The following is a 15,124-nucleotide window of genomic DNA, read 5'->3' as shown; positions in this document are numbered from 1 at the left end:
ACACTTCATTCTCCCATTCACTTACACTCTACACCTCGTAGCTACATTGTCACTGTCCTACTGGATTTTCATATGCCCTCCTACCACCTAGAAGAGTTCTGCTTGCCAAGAGTCACTTTGTCACATTATAAGTTCCTGTCAGAGTCACCTTATGTACAAACTCTCCTGCAGCTAACTTCAAATTATGTACCCTATTACTAAACCTATCTTTACCTCCAACCCTCCCCGCTTTCTGCTGGGATTGCTCCCTCCACAATTCCCTGATCCATTCGTCTCTCCCTACTAATCTCCCTCCTGGTACTTATCCCTGCAAGTGACCGAAGTGCTACACCTGCCCATTCACCTCCATTCAGGGCCCCAAACAGTCCTTCCAGGTGAGGCAACACTTCACCTGTGAATCTGCTGGGGCCGTCTATTGTGTCCGGTGCTCCTGATGCAACCTCCTCTATATTGGTGAGACCAGCTGTAAGTTGGCAGACTGCTTCGTTGAGTACCTCTACTCCATCTGCCACAAGTGAGACTTCCCGGTGGCCAAACATTTTAATTCTGATTTGACTTCCATTCCCGTTCCGACATGTCGGTACATGGCCTCCTCTTGTACCAAGATGAGGTGGTTTTCAGGCTGGAGGAGCTACACTTTATATTCCATCCAGGTAGCCTCGAACCTGATGGCATGAATATTGAGTTCTCCTTCCTGTAAAAAAAACTCTCCCCCTCCTCTATTCCCCACTCTGACCTTCTACCTCTTCTCACCTGCCTATTACTTTCCCCCTGGGTCCCCTCCTCCTTCCCTTTCTCCTATGGGCCACTCTCCTCTCCGATCAGATTCCTTCTTCTCCACCTCTTGACCTTTGCCACCCACCTGCCCTGATTAATCGAGGACTGAATTAACCAGAATCCACTGTAATTAAATTGTAACTCCTCAGGAATTTGAACAGGACAATACCACCATCTACTGGCTGCAGGAAAAAAATCCAAAATGTAGATGGTTGCATCTGGGAAAGCCATACCTTATGATAATATATTTTGAAATGTTGGCTAAATCAACAGGCAGGGAATTATCTACAGATGTTATTTATATAGACTTTGAGAAGTAATTAGATAAAATTCCTGCTGCAAGTCGGTGAGTTAAAGCAAATGCTAAAACCCAAGGATTTGAGAAATCTGAAATAAGAACAGAAAATGCTGGTAATGCGAAACAAGACAGGCAGTATCATTAAATTACACAGTCATGTTAATAGATTAAGCCAATGTTTCAGGTTCAACCCCCTTCATTCGACAGGTATTTCACCTGAAACATTTACTCTGCATTTCTTTCCATATATCACCTCTGGCCTCCTGAAACTGAATAAAAAATAATGCCTTGGTCAGGAAATTGGCTAAGTGGCAAGAGACAGAGATTGAAGATAATGGGCTGGTTCTGAAAGAAGCCACATATAAGAATTGTTATCTTGGAAGGAAGCAGCATAGATGATGCAATGCGATACCATAAATTTTGACAATATCACAAAGACATATAGTGTCGTGAGCTGTGCAGAAAGAGACACTAAATTTCTAAGACATATTAGCAGAGTAAGCCAACAGGCAAGACTGCTAAATACATTCCAATATAAACAAATGTGAGGTAAAATAGGCAACAGTACAGTGGATGCCCAAAGAGACTCAGAACCATGTTAATGTCACTTAAATGTCATGGATGGGTTCAGAAAATAAGCAGGAAGGCCAATGGAACATTAGTTTTTTATCTAAAATACTTGAATGCAGGAGGATAGAACAACAGTAAAGCCCTAATTTCATCTCAGTTGGAGTGCCATGAGTACTTCTTGGCATCATACCTTAGGATATTGCCTGGATTGGGGAGCATGCCTTATGAGAATAGGTTGAGTGAACTCAGCCTTTTCTCCTTGGAGTAATGGAGGACGAGAGGTGACCTGATAGAGGTGCATAAGATGATGAGGGGCATTGATCGTGTGGATAGTCAGAGGCTTTTTCTCAGGGCTGAAATGGCTAACAGGAGAGGGCACAGTTTTAAGGTGCTTGGAAGCAGATACAGAGGAGATGTCAGGGGTAAGTTTTTTTAGGCAGAGAGTGGTGAGCGTGTAGAATGGGCTGCCAGCAACGGTGGTGGAGGCGGATACGATAGGGTCTTTTAAGAGACTGCTGGACAGGTATATGGAGCTTAGAAAAATAGAGGGCTATGGGTAACCTCAGGTAATTTCTAAGGTAAGGACATGTTCGGCACAGCTTTGTGGGCCGAAGGGCCTGTATTGTGCTGTAGGTTTTCTATGTTTCTATATTTCCAAGACTCACTGGTTATAGTAAATGTAGCATAAATTTACTCGAGTGATGACCTGACCCCTAAAGCTAAATTAAGAAGAACAATTTTACAAGAAAAAACTTAGAAAATGGGTAATTTTGCCAGAAATCTGTCCAGATTCTGCTATTCATCTACACATGCAGGGCAATTTAAATTTGCATCTCTGCCTGTTCTTTTATCCTATTGATTGTTGAAGTCCATTGCAAACACTAAGATGGATGGGTGACACAGGAGTGGAGCTGCTACCTCAGAGTGCCTGTCCTCTACTCATTCTCCCTATGACTGAGTGGGTTCCCCTTTACTTCCCACTTTTCCTCCCATTTTCAAATTATTCCTGTTTGGTAGCTTACTTGGCTCCTGTAAATGATTACTACCAATTAAGTGAGTGGGAGAATTCTGGGAAACAGTGTTAATGTAGGTTTAGTGTAAAAGGATGATTGGTGCTTTGCACAGACTCAATGGGACAAAGGACTTGTTTGTGTGCTATGTCTCCCAATGTGCCATGACTTTCTATTTGATTTGCCAAAGCAATTTTTGATTGTGAGATAGATCTGTAACATAACCAATCCTTAAAATAAACACTGATGCATTGTAACAGTAAATTCTCTGTTTATGTTTAATTTTCCAGATCATTAGTGGAGAAAACCTGAGTGGAACTAAGAGCATCAGGACATTTGGATACTCAATCAGTGGAGGGCTTGATGTCGATAGGAATGGATATCCTGACCTTCTAATTGGAACGTTATCTGACAGGGCTGTTTTACTGAGGTACATCTTCAAGAAGTGACAATGAAAATGGTGCTTCAAATAAATAAGTGAGGGAAAATTGGACCAGCACATTGCTGAGTCCCTATTTTAACTCGTGCAAGTTATTTTACAAAGTACTTTGACTTTGAGTAGTTTTACTCATGATCAGGCTGCAAAACTTGGAGATGTTTGAGCAGAATCAAAAGATTTGATCAAAACATAAAAGATCAATGGTACAAAGAGTTGTGACTCTAAAGTGGTACTGACAGCTAAACCCTGTTGTTACAATGGGCCAGTTTACATAGGCAATTTCCATTCTATATGGGGAGAGGAGAAAAACACTATCAAGTATGATAAAGAACAAAGCAATATTTGAAAGAAATCCTGATGGATGTAAGACATTTGCAACACAATTAAGCCTGTTCCTTTTTGATGTTACATTTTTATCGTGGCTTCAAAATATTGGAAATTAGCCAACATCTCACAAATCATCAGTCCTCAAAAAGAAGATAAAATAGTATGAGTGACAGTGGTGTAATTGCTGAAGTTAATAACATACATCTTATTTTCAGATCTCGGCCAGTTATTAATATAAGTGAAACTTTCATCGTGCGGCCAAAAATCATTGATCCTAACAATTGTAAAAACGATGCCTGGTAAGTATTTAACTTTTTTGATTCTTTTTTGTAAAATTCTTAGCAATTTCCAACACATGATAAAGCATCACGCTAGAGCAACAATGTAGCTCCAGAGGAAGGATTGCTGATTTTTTGTTTCAGAATAAAATCTATTCAATGTTGTGGGAGGAGCAGAAGAGAAGCTGGACAATATTGTTAAACCAAGGCCTTAAGATTTATGTAATTCAAAGAATGCAAAGAGTCTGCTGTTGTAGTAACCTGCAGCAATGGGGTGTGTGCATTTTGAGTAGTGCATCATTAAATGCCTCACAGTGAAACAGCTTGGTTTTGATTCTGTCTTCTGGTGTCTCTATGTGGAGTTTACTCATTCTCCCTGTGACCAATGAGTTTCTGCAAGCACTCCAGTTTCATTCCACATCCCAAAAACTTGCTGGAGAAGTTTTCCATTGAACAACAGGCATCAACAGTCATGAAACAGCACATCCTTATGCCTTCCCCATCACCTTGGGGAATTTTAACCAGGTCCGCTTGAAAAATCTTTAAATAATTATTACCGACAAGTCACTTGTAGGACCACAGGAAACAGCACACTGTTACACTACCATCAAGAGTGCTTCCCGTGCTATTCCACACCCTCACTTCGGGAAGTGTGATCACCTGGCTGTACTTCTACACCCTGAGTATAGGCAGAGACTGAAGACGGCAGCACCAGTAGTGAGGACCAAGAAGGTATGGACAAGGGAGGTGCAGCAGTGCTTAGAGGACTGGACTGTATTCAGGGATTCATCTTTGAGTCTGAATGAATATGCCACAGTAGTCGCTGACTTCATTAAAACCTGTATGAACGAGTGCGTGCCTACAAGAACTCGCTGTACATGCCCAAATCAAAAGGTTCATAGTCTGATGAGGGCTAGAGCTATGGCATTCAAGTCTGGTGACCCAGGTCTGTACAAGAAAACCTGGTATGACTTGCGGAGGGCTAATTCAAGAGCTAGGGAACAATTCCGAGCAAGGTTAGAGGCAACATCAGATGCAAGTCAACTCTGACAGGGTTTACAGGCCATTACTTCCTACAGAGCAAAACCCAACATCATGAATGGCAGTGATGCTTCACTCCCAGACAAGCTCAATGCCTTGTATGCTCACTTTGAAAGGGAGAATAAAACTACTGGAGGACCTGGTGACCTGTTATCTCTGTCACGAAGGCCAATGTCAGGCTGTCTTTCAAGAGAGTTAACCCTTGCAAGGCAACAGGCTTTGATGGAGTACCTGGTAAGGCTCTAAAAACCTGTGCCAACCAACTGGTGTGGGTGTCAAAGGCTTTTTCAATCCCTCATTGCTACACTCAGAAGTTCCCACCTGCTTCAAAAGGACAACAATTATACCAGTGTCCAAGAAGAGCAGCATGATCTGCCTTATGACTATCATCCAGTAGCACTCACATCTACGGTGATGAAATGCTTTGAGAGGTTGATTATGGCTAGAATCAAATCCTGCCTCAGCAAGGACCTGGACCCACTCCAATTTGCCTATCGCCACAATAGATCTACGGCAGATGCAATCTCACTGGCTCTCCACATGGCTTTGGATAACCTGGACAATACCTATGTCAGCATGCTATTTACTGACTACAGCTCAGCATTTAACACAATCATTCCTACAGATCTGATTGAAAAACTCCAGAACCTGGGCCTTGGTACCTCTCTCTGCGACTGAATCCTCGACATCCTGACTGGAAGACCACAATCTATGCGGATTGGGGATGATATCTCCACCTCCCTGACAATCAACATTGGTGCACTTCAGGGATGTGTGCTTAGCCCACTGTTCTGCTCTCTCTACATCCATGACATTGTGGCTAAGTACAGCTCAAATGTCATCTATAAATTTGCTGATGATACAACCAAAGTTGGTAGATGGTGATGAGAGGGCGTACAGGAAGGAGATGTATCAGCTAGTTGAGTGGTGTTGCAGCAACAACCTGGCACTCAACATCAGTAAAACCAAAGAGCTGACTGTGGACTTCAGAAAGGGTAAGATGAGGGAACACACACCAGTCCTGAGAAAGGGATCAGAAGTAGAAAGAGTATTTCTAAGGACCTAACCTGGACTCAATGTATCGATGCAGTTATAAAGAAGGGAAGAAAACAGTTATATTTCATAAGGAGTTTGAGGAGATATGGTTTGTCAGCAAAAACACTTGCAAATTTGTACAGATGTACTGTGGAGAGCATTCTAACTGGCTGCATCAATGTCTGGTATGGGGGAGGGGACTACTGCACAGGATCAAAATAACCTACAGAGAGTTGCAAAATTAGTCAGCCCCATCATGGACATACGCCAGTAAGGTAAAGGAAACAAGAAGGGTAGTTATGGAAAGTATGATGATTAAAGAAGAGGAAGTACTGGTGCTTTTAAGGAATATAAAAGTGGATAAGTCTCTGGGTCCAGACAGGATATTCCCTAGGACCCTGAGGGAAGTTAGTGTGGAAATAGCAGGGGCTTTGACATAAATATTTCAAATGTCATTAGAAACGGGGATGGTGCCGGAGGATTGGCGTATTGCTCATATTGTTCCATTGTTTAAAAAGGGTTCTAAGAGTAAACCTAGCAATTATCGGCCTGTGAGTTTGACATCAGTGCTGGATAAATTGATGGAAGGTATTCTTAGAGATGGTATATATAATTATCTGGATAGACAGGGTCCGATTAGGAACAGTCAACATGGATTTGTGCGTGGAAGGTCATGTTTGACAAATCTTATTGAATTTTTTGATGAGGTTACCAGGAAAGTTGACGAGGGTAAAGCAGTGGATGTTGCCTATATGGACTTCAGTAAGGCCTTTGACAAGGTTCCACACGGAAGGTTAGTTAGGAAGGTTCAATTGTTAGGCATTAATATCGAAGTAGTAAAATAGATTCAGCAGTGGCTGGATGGGAGATGCCAGAGAGTAGTGGTGGATAACTGTGTGTCAGATTGGAGGACGGTGTCTAGTGGTGTGTCTCAGGGATCTGTACTGGGTCCAGTGTTGATTGTCATATATGTTAATGATCTGGATGATGGGGTGGTAAATTGGATTAGTAAGTATGCAGATGATACTAAGATAGGTGGAGTTGTGGATAATGAAGTAGGTTTTCAAAGCTTGCAGGGAGATTTAGACCACTTAGAAGAGTGGGCTGAAAGATGGCAGATGGAGTTTAATGCTGATAAATGTGAGGTACTACATTTTGGTAGGACTAATCAAAATAGGCCATACATGGTAAATGGTAGGGCATTGAAGAGTGCAGTAGAACAGAGGGATCTAGGAATAATGGTGCATAGTTTCCTGAAGGTGGAATCTCACGTGGATAGGGTGGTGAAGAAAGCTTTTGGTATGCTGGCCTTTATAAATCAGAGCATTGAGTATATGAGTTGGGATGTAATGTTGAAATAGTATAAGGCATTGGTAAGGCCAAATTTGGAGTACTGTGTACAGTTCTGGTCACCAAATTATAGGAAAGATGTCAATAAATTGAGAGAGTACAGAGGAGATTTACTAAAATGTTGCCTGGGTTTCATCTCCTAAGTTACAGAGAAAGGTTGAACAAGTTAGGTCTTTATTCTTTGGAGCGTAGAAGGTTGAGGGGAGACTTGATAGAAGTATTTAAAATTATGAGGGGGGGATAGATAGAGTTGACGTGGATAGGTTTTTTCCATTGAGAATGGGGGAGATTCAAACAAGAGGACATGAGTTGAGAGTTAAAGGGCAAAAGTTTAGGGGTAACATGAGGGGGAACGTCTTTACTCAGAGAGTGGTAGCTGTGTGGAACGAGCTTCCAGCAGAAGTAGTTGAGGCAGATTCGATGTTGTCATTTAAAGTTAAATTGGAAAGATATATGGACAGATAAGGAATGGAGGGTTATGGGCTGAGTGCAGGTCAGTGGGACTAGGTGAGAGTAAGAGTTCGGCACGGACTAGAAGGGCCGAGATGGCCTGTTTCCATGCTGTAATTGTTATAAGGTTATATGATATTAAAGCTGATTCTGATTCTGATGTAATTGGGTGGTAGGCAAATCAAGCTGGTGTTAAAGGGGATGTGGGTGAGACGAGGTTGCAAGGAATGGGATTTGTGGGAGAGCTGGCAAAGACTGGCATCTTCAAAAAGGCGACATCTCCCCAAGGAATTATGAGAGTTGAGAAGATAAGTAATGTTTTAGATTGGAGTAACTTTGTTAAGAATAATGGCTAATTTATTGAATTTTTTGAGTTTTAATGTTAATGGACTTAATGGACCAGTGAAAAGAAAAAGAATCTTAACACATATTAAGAAAATGAAGATAGATTTAGCCTTTTTACAGGAAACGCATTTAACAGAAACAGAACATCAGAAACTAAAGAGAGATTGGGTGGGTAGTGTTGTTGCGGCTTCATTTAATTCAAAAGCGATCAATAAAACGTTACCAATTAGAATACAAAATGTAATAACCGATTCTGCGGGGAGATATGTGATTATACATTGTCAACTTTTCTCTGAATTATGGACATTTATGAATATTTATGCACCAAATGAAAACGATGCAAAATTCATGCAAGAAGCTTTTTTGAATTTGGCGGATGCACATGAAAAAATATTAATTGGAGGAGACTTTAATTTTTGCTTAGACCCAATCTTAGATAGATCAACTAAGACTGTTATAAAATCGAAGGTAGTAAATTTAACTTTATCATTGATGAAAGATTTAAATTTGATTGATATATGGAGAAGAATCAATCCTAAAGAAAGAGACTATTCGTTCTATTCTCATAGACATAAAACTTACTCAAGGATAGATTTTTTTCTATTATCAATGCATATTCAACACAGAATGAAAAATATGGAATATAAAGCAAGAATATTGTCAGATCATTCTCCTTTATTAATGACAATAATAATGACTGATAAGGAAGAAGTGGCTTATAGATGGAGATTTAATTCAACATTATTAAAACGTCAAGATTTTTGTGATTTTATGAAAAAGCAGATCCAATTTTTTTTGGATACAAATTTTCATTCAGTGGATGATAAATTTATATTATGGGATGCGATGAAAGCATACTTGAGGGGCCAGATAATAAGTTATACGTCTAAAATTAAGAAAGAATATATGGCAGAATTAGATCAATTGGAAAAAGAGATTACAAAATTAGAAAAAGAATCTCAAAGTTATATGTCGGAAGAAAAACGAAGGCAACTTGTCAATAAGAAGTTACAATATAATATGCTTCAGACATATAGAATGGAAAAAGCAATTATAAGAACTAAGCAAAGGTATTATGAGTTAGGTGAGAGAGCACATAAAATTCTTGCCTGGCAGTTGAAAACAGAACAAGCTTCCAAAACAATAAATGCAATTAGAACAAGCGCAGATAAAATATCTTATAAACCTCTTGAAATAAATGAAACCTTTAAAAGTTTTTATTCTGAATTATATCAATCAGAATCACAAAATGATGTTAATGAGATGTTACTTATCACAAGTAACTCTTCCAAAATTGAATTCGGAAGAACAGAAGGGATTAGATATGCCTTTTACATTTAAAGAAGTTGAAGAAGCTTTAGGATCACTTCAAAGTAATAAATCTCCAGGAAAAGATGGTTTTCCACCTGAATTTTATAAAAAGTTTAAAGATTTATTATTTCCTCTCTTTATGGAGTTAATACGTCAAGCAGAAAAAACACATAAACTCCCAGAATCTTTTTCAACAGCGATTGTAATAGTATTGCCAAAAAAAGACAGAGACCCTATGAAACCAACATCATACAGGCCTATTTCTTTATTGAATATGGATTATAAAATAATAGCAAAAATTTTATCGAATAAATTATCTAAATACTTACCAAAATTAATACATATGGATCAAACAGGATTTATTAAAAATAGACAATTGGCAGATAATGTAACTCGGCTACTCGGTATAATTCATTTGGCACAAAAAAGGGACGAGAAGACTATACTAGTAGCCTTGGATGCAGAAAAAGCATTTGATAGATTAGAATGGGATTTTTTATCTAAAGTATTAGAAAAATATGGGTTAGGAACATCTTTTATAAATTGGATTAAAATTTTAAATTCTAACCCTAAGACTAAAGTAGTGACAAACTCTCAAATTTCATCACCATTCCAGTAAAAAAGGTCAACTAGACAATGTTGCCCATTATCACCTGTTTTATTTGTACTGGCGATAGAGCCATTAGCAGAATTAATCAGAATTGATCCAGATATTACGGGTTTTAGAGTCAATCAGGAGGAATATAAAATTAATCTTTTTGCCGATGATGTTTTGATTTATTTAACAAACCCACAGCATTCGTTACATAAATTATCTTCTAGATTGGATGAATATGGGAAGGTATCAGGTTATAAAATAAATTGGGATAAAAGTGGAATTTTACCTCTTACTAAAGGAGACTATAGTCAATGTCGGTTAGCAACCCAATTTAGATGGCCGGTAAATGGTATAAAGTATTTAGGTATAAGACTTGATAATGATGTAAAGAATTCATATAAATTTAATTATTTACCACTATTGAAAAAAATTCAAGAAGTTCTTCAAGTGAAAAAATGAGAAATTAGAATATCAGAAAAGTCTGTTTTCTATTACATAGTGTGAGTGAAATATTTGTTTTTCTCTTTTTCATTTAGCATCATAGTGGAAGTTTGTTTCTCGTACACTGTGAGTACCGGAGATAAAAACTACAATCATAAGATAAGTAAGTATCTCCTGCTTCCTTTTCATAATGAAGTTAATATAAGCTTGTAAGATGATGGGTTCCCTTGCAGAATTGGGTTAACCTGAAATGATCAATTAATAAATTTCCAGTTTTGGAAGGTCAATGTAGATCCCAATAACAATTTTTTTAAAGAATGAATAAAAATCTTTGTAGGAAGAAATCTTGGCTGTTTAGACATTGTACGTATATAATATGCATACAATTTGTTTATCCACCAAGTTATACAGTCTAATATGAAGAATATGAGCAAGCAGTCATCTGCTTTGAGTAGCAATCTTCACAAGAGACTGTGTGATATTTTCCAAGATTTTCATTCATTATCTTTGTGAGTATCCTGATTAGCCCTAGATATGAAGATAGTGTTTCTTACTGTTAGATAATCTAGAACTAGGAATTTCTGCTTAAAAATGAGAGGTCATTCATTTAAGAAGAGATGAGATAACTTATTTTCTCTTCAGGTGGTCTTTGAAATTCTATTATTCAAAGTGTGGTGAAACCAGCATTTTTGAATATATTTAATGAGAGATAGATAAATTCCTGATGAGCAAATGAGCAAAATATAACTGGACACGATTTCCTCTCACATCCCGAAAATGTGCAGGTTGCTTGGTTAATTGGTAACTATAAATTGCTCCTAGCGTGTAGATGAGTACATACAGTCAGGACAGAGGAAGATGATGGGAATGTGGGGAGAATAAAATGTGTCAAAGTGGTTGTTTGATGATCATTGTGATCTCGGTTGACCTGCTTCCATGACATGAATGTCGGCATGAATACATCCATTGTCAAGATATCTGTTTACTGTAAACATACAGACAGGTTGGGCTTTTAGTGCTTTGCTAAGGTGCTTATTCCCTGCTTTTCTGTTGGCTCTTGTCCTTGCCTAATTGTTCTCCTGTCTTGTCTTTTCCATTGTTTTCAGCTGATTTTGTTTTGCTGCAAGATTAAATTCTTTAAGATGCATTTCTGCATTTGAACAGCTCAGAATAGTTGCTGCAAGTCATTGTCTGATGTTTCCTTTATACACAGATCTTGCGTACAGACTGGAGGTTGAAAAAGAAAGACGCTCTCATCCACGGGTTACCTTTGTGGAGACAAACGGTATCATTTATGAAAATACCTTCTCAATGCCAGAACGAAAGTGCCATGCTATCAAGCTGCGATTAATGGTAAAGTAAATCTGCCTTGAAGATATTTTCTGCTCAATGATCTCTGAGTTGTCTTTTATGTCTCGATCTGAAATCCTCAAGAGTGACATTTGTTATGGTGCAGACTACAAATTATCAAAGAAAGAAAACTAGACCCTAATGCAAGTTCATATCAAATGAATTGCAGGGAGGGATATTGATTTGCTTCTAATTTGTATTTCTCTATTAAGATAACGTTTGAATTCCAGCTCTAGTCCTTAAATACTGCTCTCCCCGTTCTCTAATACTAATGCCTTGTCAATAAAATATGCATCATGGCAGACACCACATAAATGTGTTAACTATGTAAGCATAATTGCAGGTTCTGTGCTCAGTATTGGAATTTTCAGTAAATCTATGCTAAATGATCAGGTTTAATTATCCTCCATTTCTTGCACTCCTTCTGTAATAACTCAGAATCTATCAAAGGACCACAGCCAATTGAATTCTTTTGAAATGTGATCATGGTAGTAATGTAGAGAACTTAATATAGTGAAAATTTATAAGTAATTTGCCCAAAGGAATTGGTTAGAAATTGGCACTGAGTCAAGGAAGGAGACATACATAAAATATTAAGGATGAGTTTTAAGTAGGGTTCTTTGGAGAAGAAGAAAAGGGTAGAGAGAGAGAGAGAGAGAGAGACACACACACACACACACACACACACACACACACTACATATTAGTGGCCGCTCAACTCTGTGATCAGCATGAGGAATAATGGAAGGTAAAGCTATTTTTTAAATGCTGCCAAGTGCAGTATGTTACAAGCACACTTGCATGCACATGGTCATTCACTCACTCATTCACTCACTTCCAGGACCCCGTGTTCTGTCAATTATCCCATATCCTTTCCAGGTCAAGTTTATTGTTGTCATAGGCACGCATACACAGGGTATAAATGCCATGAAAGTTAACTTTTAGCAGCAGTAGCACCACAGTACATCACGAGACACGGAAAAAAATGGTTAATGTAAGCTTAAATTAGCATAAATAGTACATAACTCACACATGTGCAAAGTAAGCAAGTTTGAGAGAGAGAACTAAAAAAGTATAATCCAAGGTAGTATTAAGGTTTACTAGGTCAGTTCATGATGGAAAAAGCTGTTGTTGAACCTTAAGTTGTGTGTCTTCAGTGTCCTGTACTTCTTGCCTAATGGCAGCAATGAGAAGAGAGCTTGGCCCAGATGTTGGAGTCCCTGGTAATGGATCCTCCTTCCTGAGATATCACCTCTTATAGAGGTCTTAGATGGTGGGGAGAGCTGTAACACTGATGGAATTTGCTGAGTCCACCACTTTCTGTTGCATTTTGCATTCCTGTGCACTGGAATTTGCAACTCATTCATCCATCCCTCATTGCCCTGAAAGCTCAAGATTGCCCTAAAATCCTGCTTTCTTTTAATGACTCTCCATGCCATTGCTTCCCCTTCTCCCTGATCCTTGATGAGTTAACAATAGAAAGAAATCATTGTTAATTATAAACTGGAGCATCAAGCAATCATTTACATTGCTTGTCTTCTATAGTTCACTGTATTTAATTGTTCAGTTCATCTATAGCATATTTCTTAATATTTCCCTTTTCCTCCAGACTATACCAAAATCTCATTGTTAGTATTTTTTATTCCTGTTGCTGTGCACTTGTCTTCAGGTTCTTTTTACTACCACTGCCTTGTGTCATTCTATAGTGTTTTGCTTTTAATCAGCATAGACATTTTGATCATTAATGCTTTTTATCTTGCAGTCATTCCTACATTTTTAGACATTATTTATTTTCAAAAGTAATATTAATTATTTTTAAATTGTAACGCATTTTGGGTCAACAAAATGCAAGCTGTTTTTTTCCATTCTTTAGTAAGGTCAGTTCTGTTGGTATTAGATTCAGCTCATCTGAGCCTAGATACCAGTGCAGTTTGAATTCTTAGCATCAGTAGTTTAACAGTATCTGTGTCTATGTGTGGCAGTTATAAATTTCTGATATGCTATACAGTGTATATTTATACTAAAATGATAATTTCTGTTTTCCAGGACAATGTCCAGGATAAACTTCAACCCATCTCAATCACTTTGAGTTACAACATTGCCAAAAAAAACAAACGAATCAAAGGAATGGTCGATATGAATGATTATCCCATTTTGAACATACTGCGTAACTACAGTCGCACAGAAGAGGTAATTTGGACAGTTATTCCACCTAATCATTTTAAAAGAGTTGTAAGCAGAAAGCAAAAAAGTCATACAGGAGAGTGTGCTGGGGATTAAGAGAATCTGGAAATGAGACAAGAGCCAGTTAACAAATGCAAACACGAGGAAATCTGCAGATGCTGGAATTTCAAGCAACACACATAAAAGTTGCTGGTGAACGCAGCAGGCCTGGCAGCATCTCTAGGAAGAGGTACAGTCGACGTTTCGGGCCGAGACCCTTTGTCAGGACTAACTGAAGGAAGAGTTAGTAAGAGATTTGAAAGTGGGAGGGGGAGGGGGAGATCCAAAATGATAGGAGAAGACAGGAGGGGGAGGGATGGAGCCAAGAGCTGGACAGGTGATAGGCAAAAGGGATATGAGAGGATCATGGGACAGGAGGCCCAGGGAGAAAGAAAAGGGGGAGTGGGGGGAAACCCAGAGGATGGGCAAGGGGTATAGTGAGGGGGACAGAGGGAGAAAAAGGAGAGAGAGAAAAAGAATGTGTGTATATATAACTAAATAACGGATGGGGTACGAGGGGTACAAATAATCTGGATTAGGTTTTGTGTGTTACTCCAGATTCAAGCATTTGCAGTCTTGTGCTTACATTCTGTAACTGACTGTGTTCAGGGACCAATTTGCTTCACCAAGCATCTAGTGAACGGGTTGCCTACTTTGCTTAGCTATGTTTATGGGGTTATTTTTCTTGCTCTGTATTTTCTTAGTTAATCATCAGTATTTTAATTTGTTTCCAAATGCCTTTCTGGTTAATGATATTAATTTGTTACAGTAATTAAATACATTTCAAAATCTTCCTGAGTATCAGGTTCAAGAACAAAAAAATCAATTATTTGATAGCTCAAACTGTCAAAAGCAATACCATGGTGTCTATTGTGTAAGGGGGTTGGGGGTTGGGGTATGGGGGGGTTGGGGTGTGGGGGGGTTGGGGGTTGGGGTGTGGGGGGGTTGGGGTGTGGGGGGGGTTGGGGGTTGGGGTATGGGGGGTTGGGGGTTGGGGTATGGGGGGGTTGGGGTGTGGGGGAGGTTGGGGGTTGGGGGTTGGGGTATGGGGGCTTTAAGATTTGACATCCACAGGTCCGATATGGTTTGCAGGAAAACTGCAGAGCAGAGGCCTTAAGGATATTGGCAGCTTTGTAGCCAAAGGAGCTTTGTGCAGCTGCAGGATTATTATGAGGGGAGAAAAACAGGGTCCAGGTTGGATTGAGTGTGATCAGGGCCCAATGGGAAAATCCATAATTCCCTACCTCTACATTGGATGAAATACCTATGAAATGATTTTTGT

General features: G+C 39.0%; 1 protein-coding gene across 2 annotated transcripts in view; it reads left to right on the top strand.

The window, feature by feature from the left end:
- Positions 1-15,124, top strand: part of LOC134340275 (integrin alpha-3-like) — a 150,785-nt gene that overhangs the window by 91,823 nt on the left and 43,838 nt on the right. For both annotated transcript variants that reach the window (XM_063037311.1, XM_063037310.1), the window contains exons 9-13: positions 2,946-3,085; positions 3,637-3,720; positions 10,366-10,433; positions 11,484-11,623; positions 13,666-13,809. In XM_063037311.1, coding sequence (XP_062893381.1) covers positions 2,946-3,085; positions 3,637-3,720; positions 10,366-10,433; positions 11,484-11,623; positions 13,666-13,809 — 576 coding nt within the window. The remainder of the gene's footprint in view (positions 1-2,945; positions 3,086-3,636; positions 3,721-10,365; positions 10,434-11,483; positions 11,624-13,665; positions 13,810-15,124) is intronic.

Source organism: Mobula hypostoma, chromosome X1 (assembly GCF_963921235.1).
Source record: "Mobula hypostoma chromosome X1, sMobHyp1.1, whole genome shotgun sequence".
In the NCBI taxonomy this organism is placed as follows: domain Eukaryota; kingdom Metazoa; phylum Chordata; class Chondrichthyes; order Myliobatiformes; family Myliobatidae; genus Mobula; species Mobula hypostoma.
The sequence above is the reverse complement of the archived record's forward strand: the minus strand, read 5'-3'. Positions and strand labels throughout refer to the sequence as shown.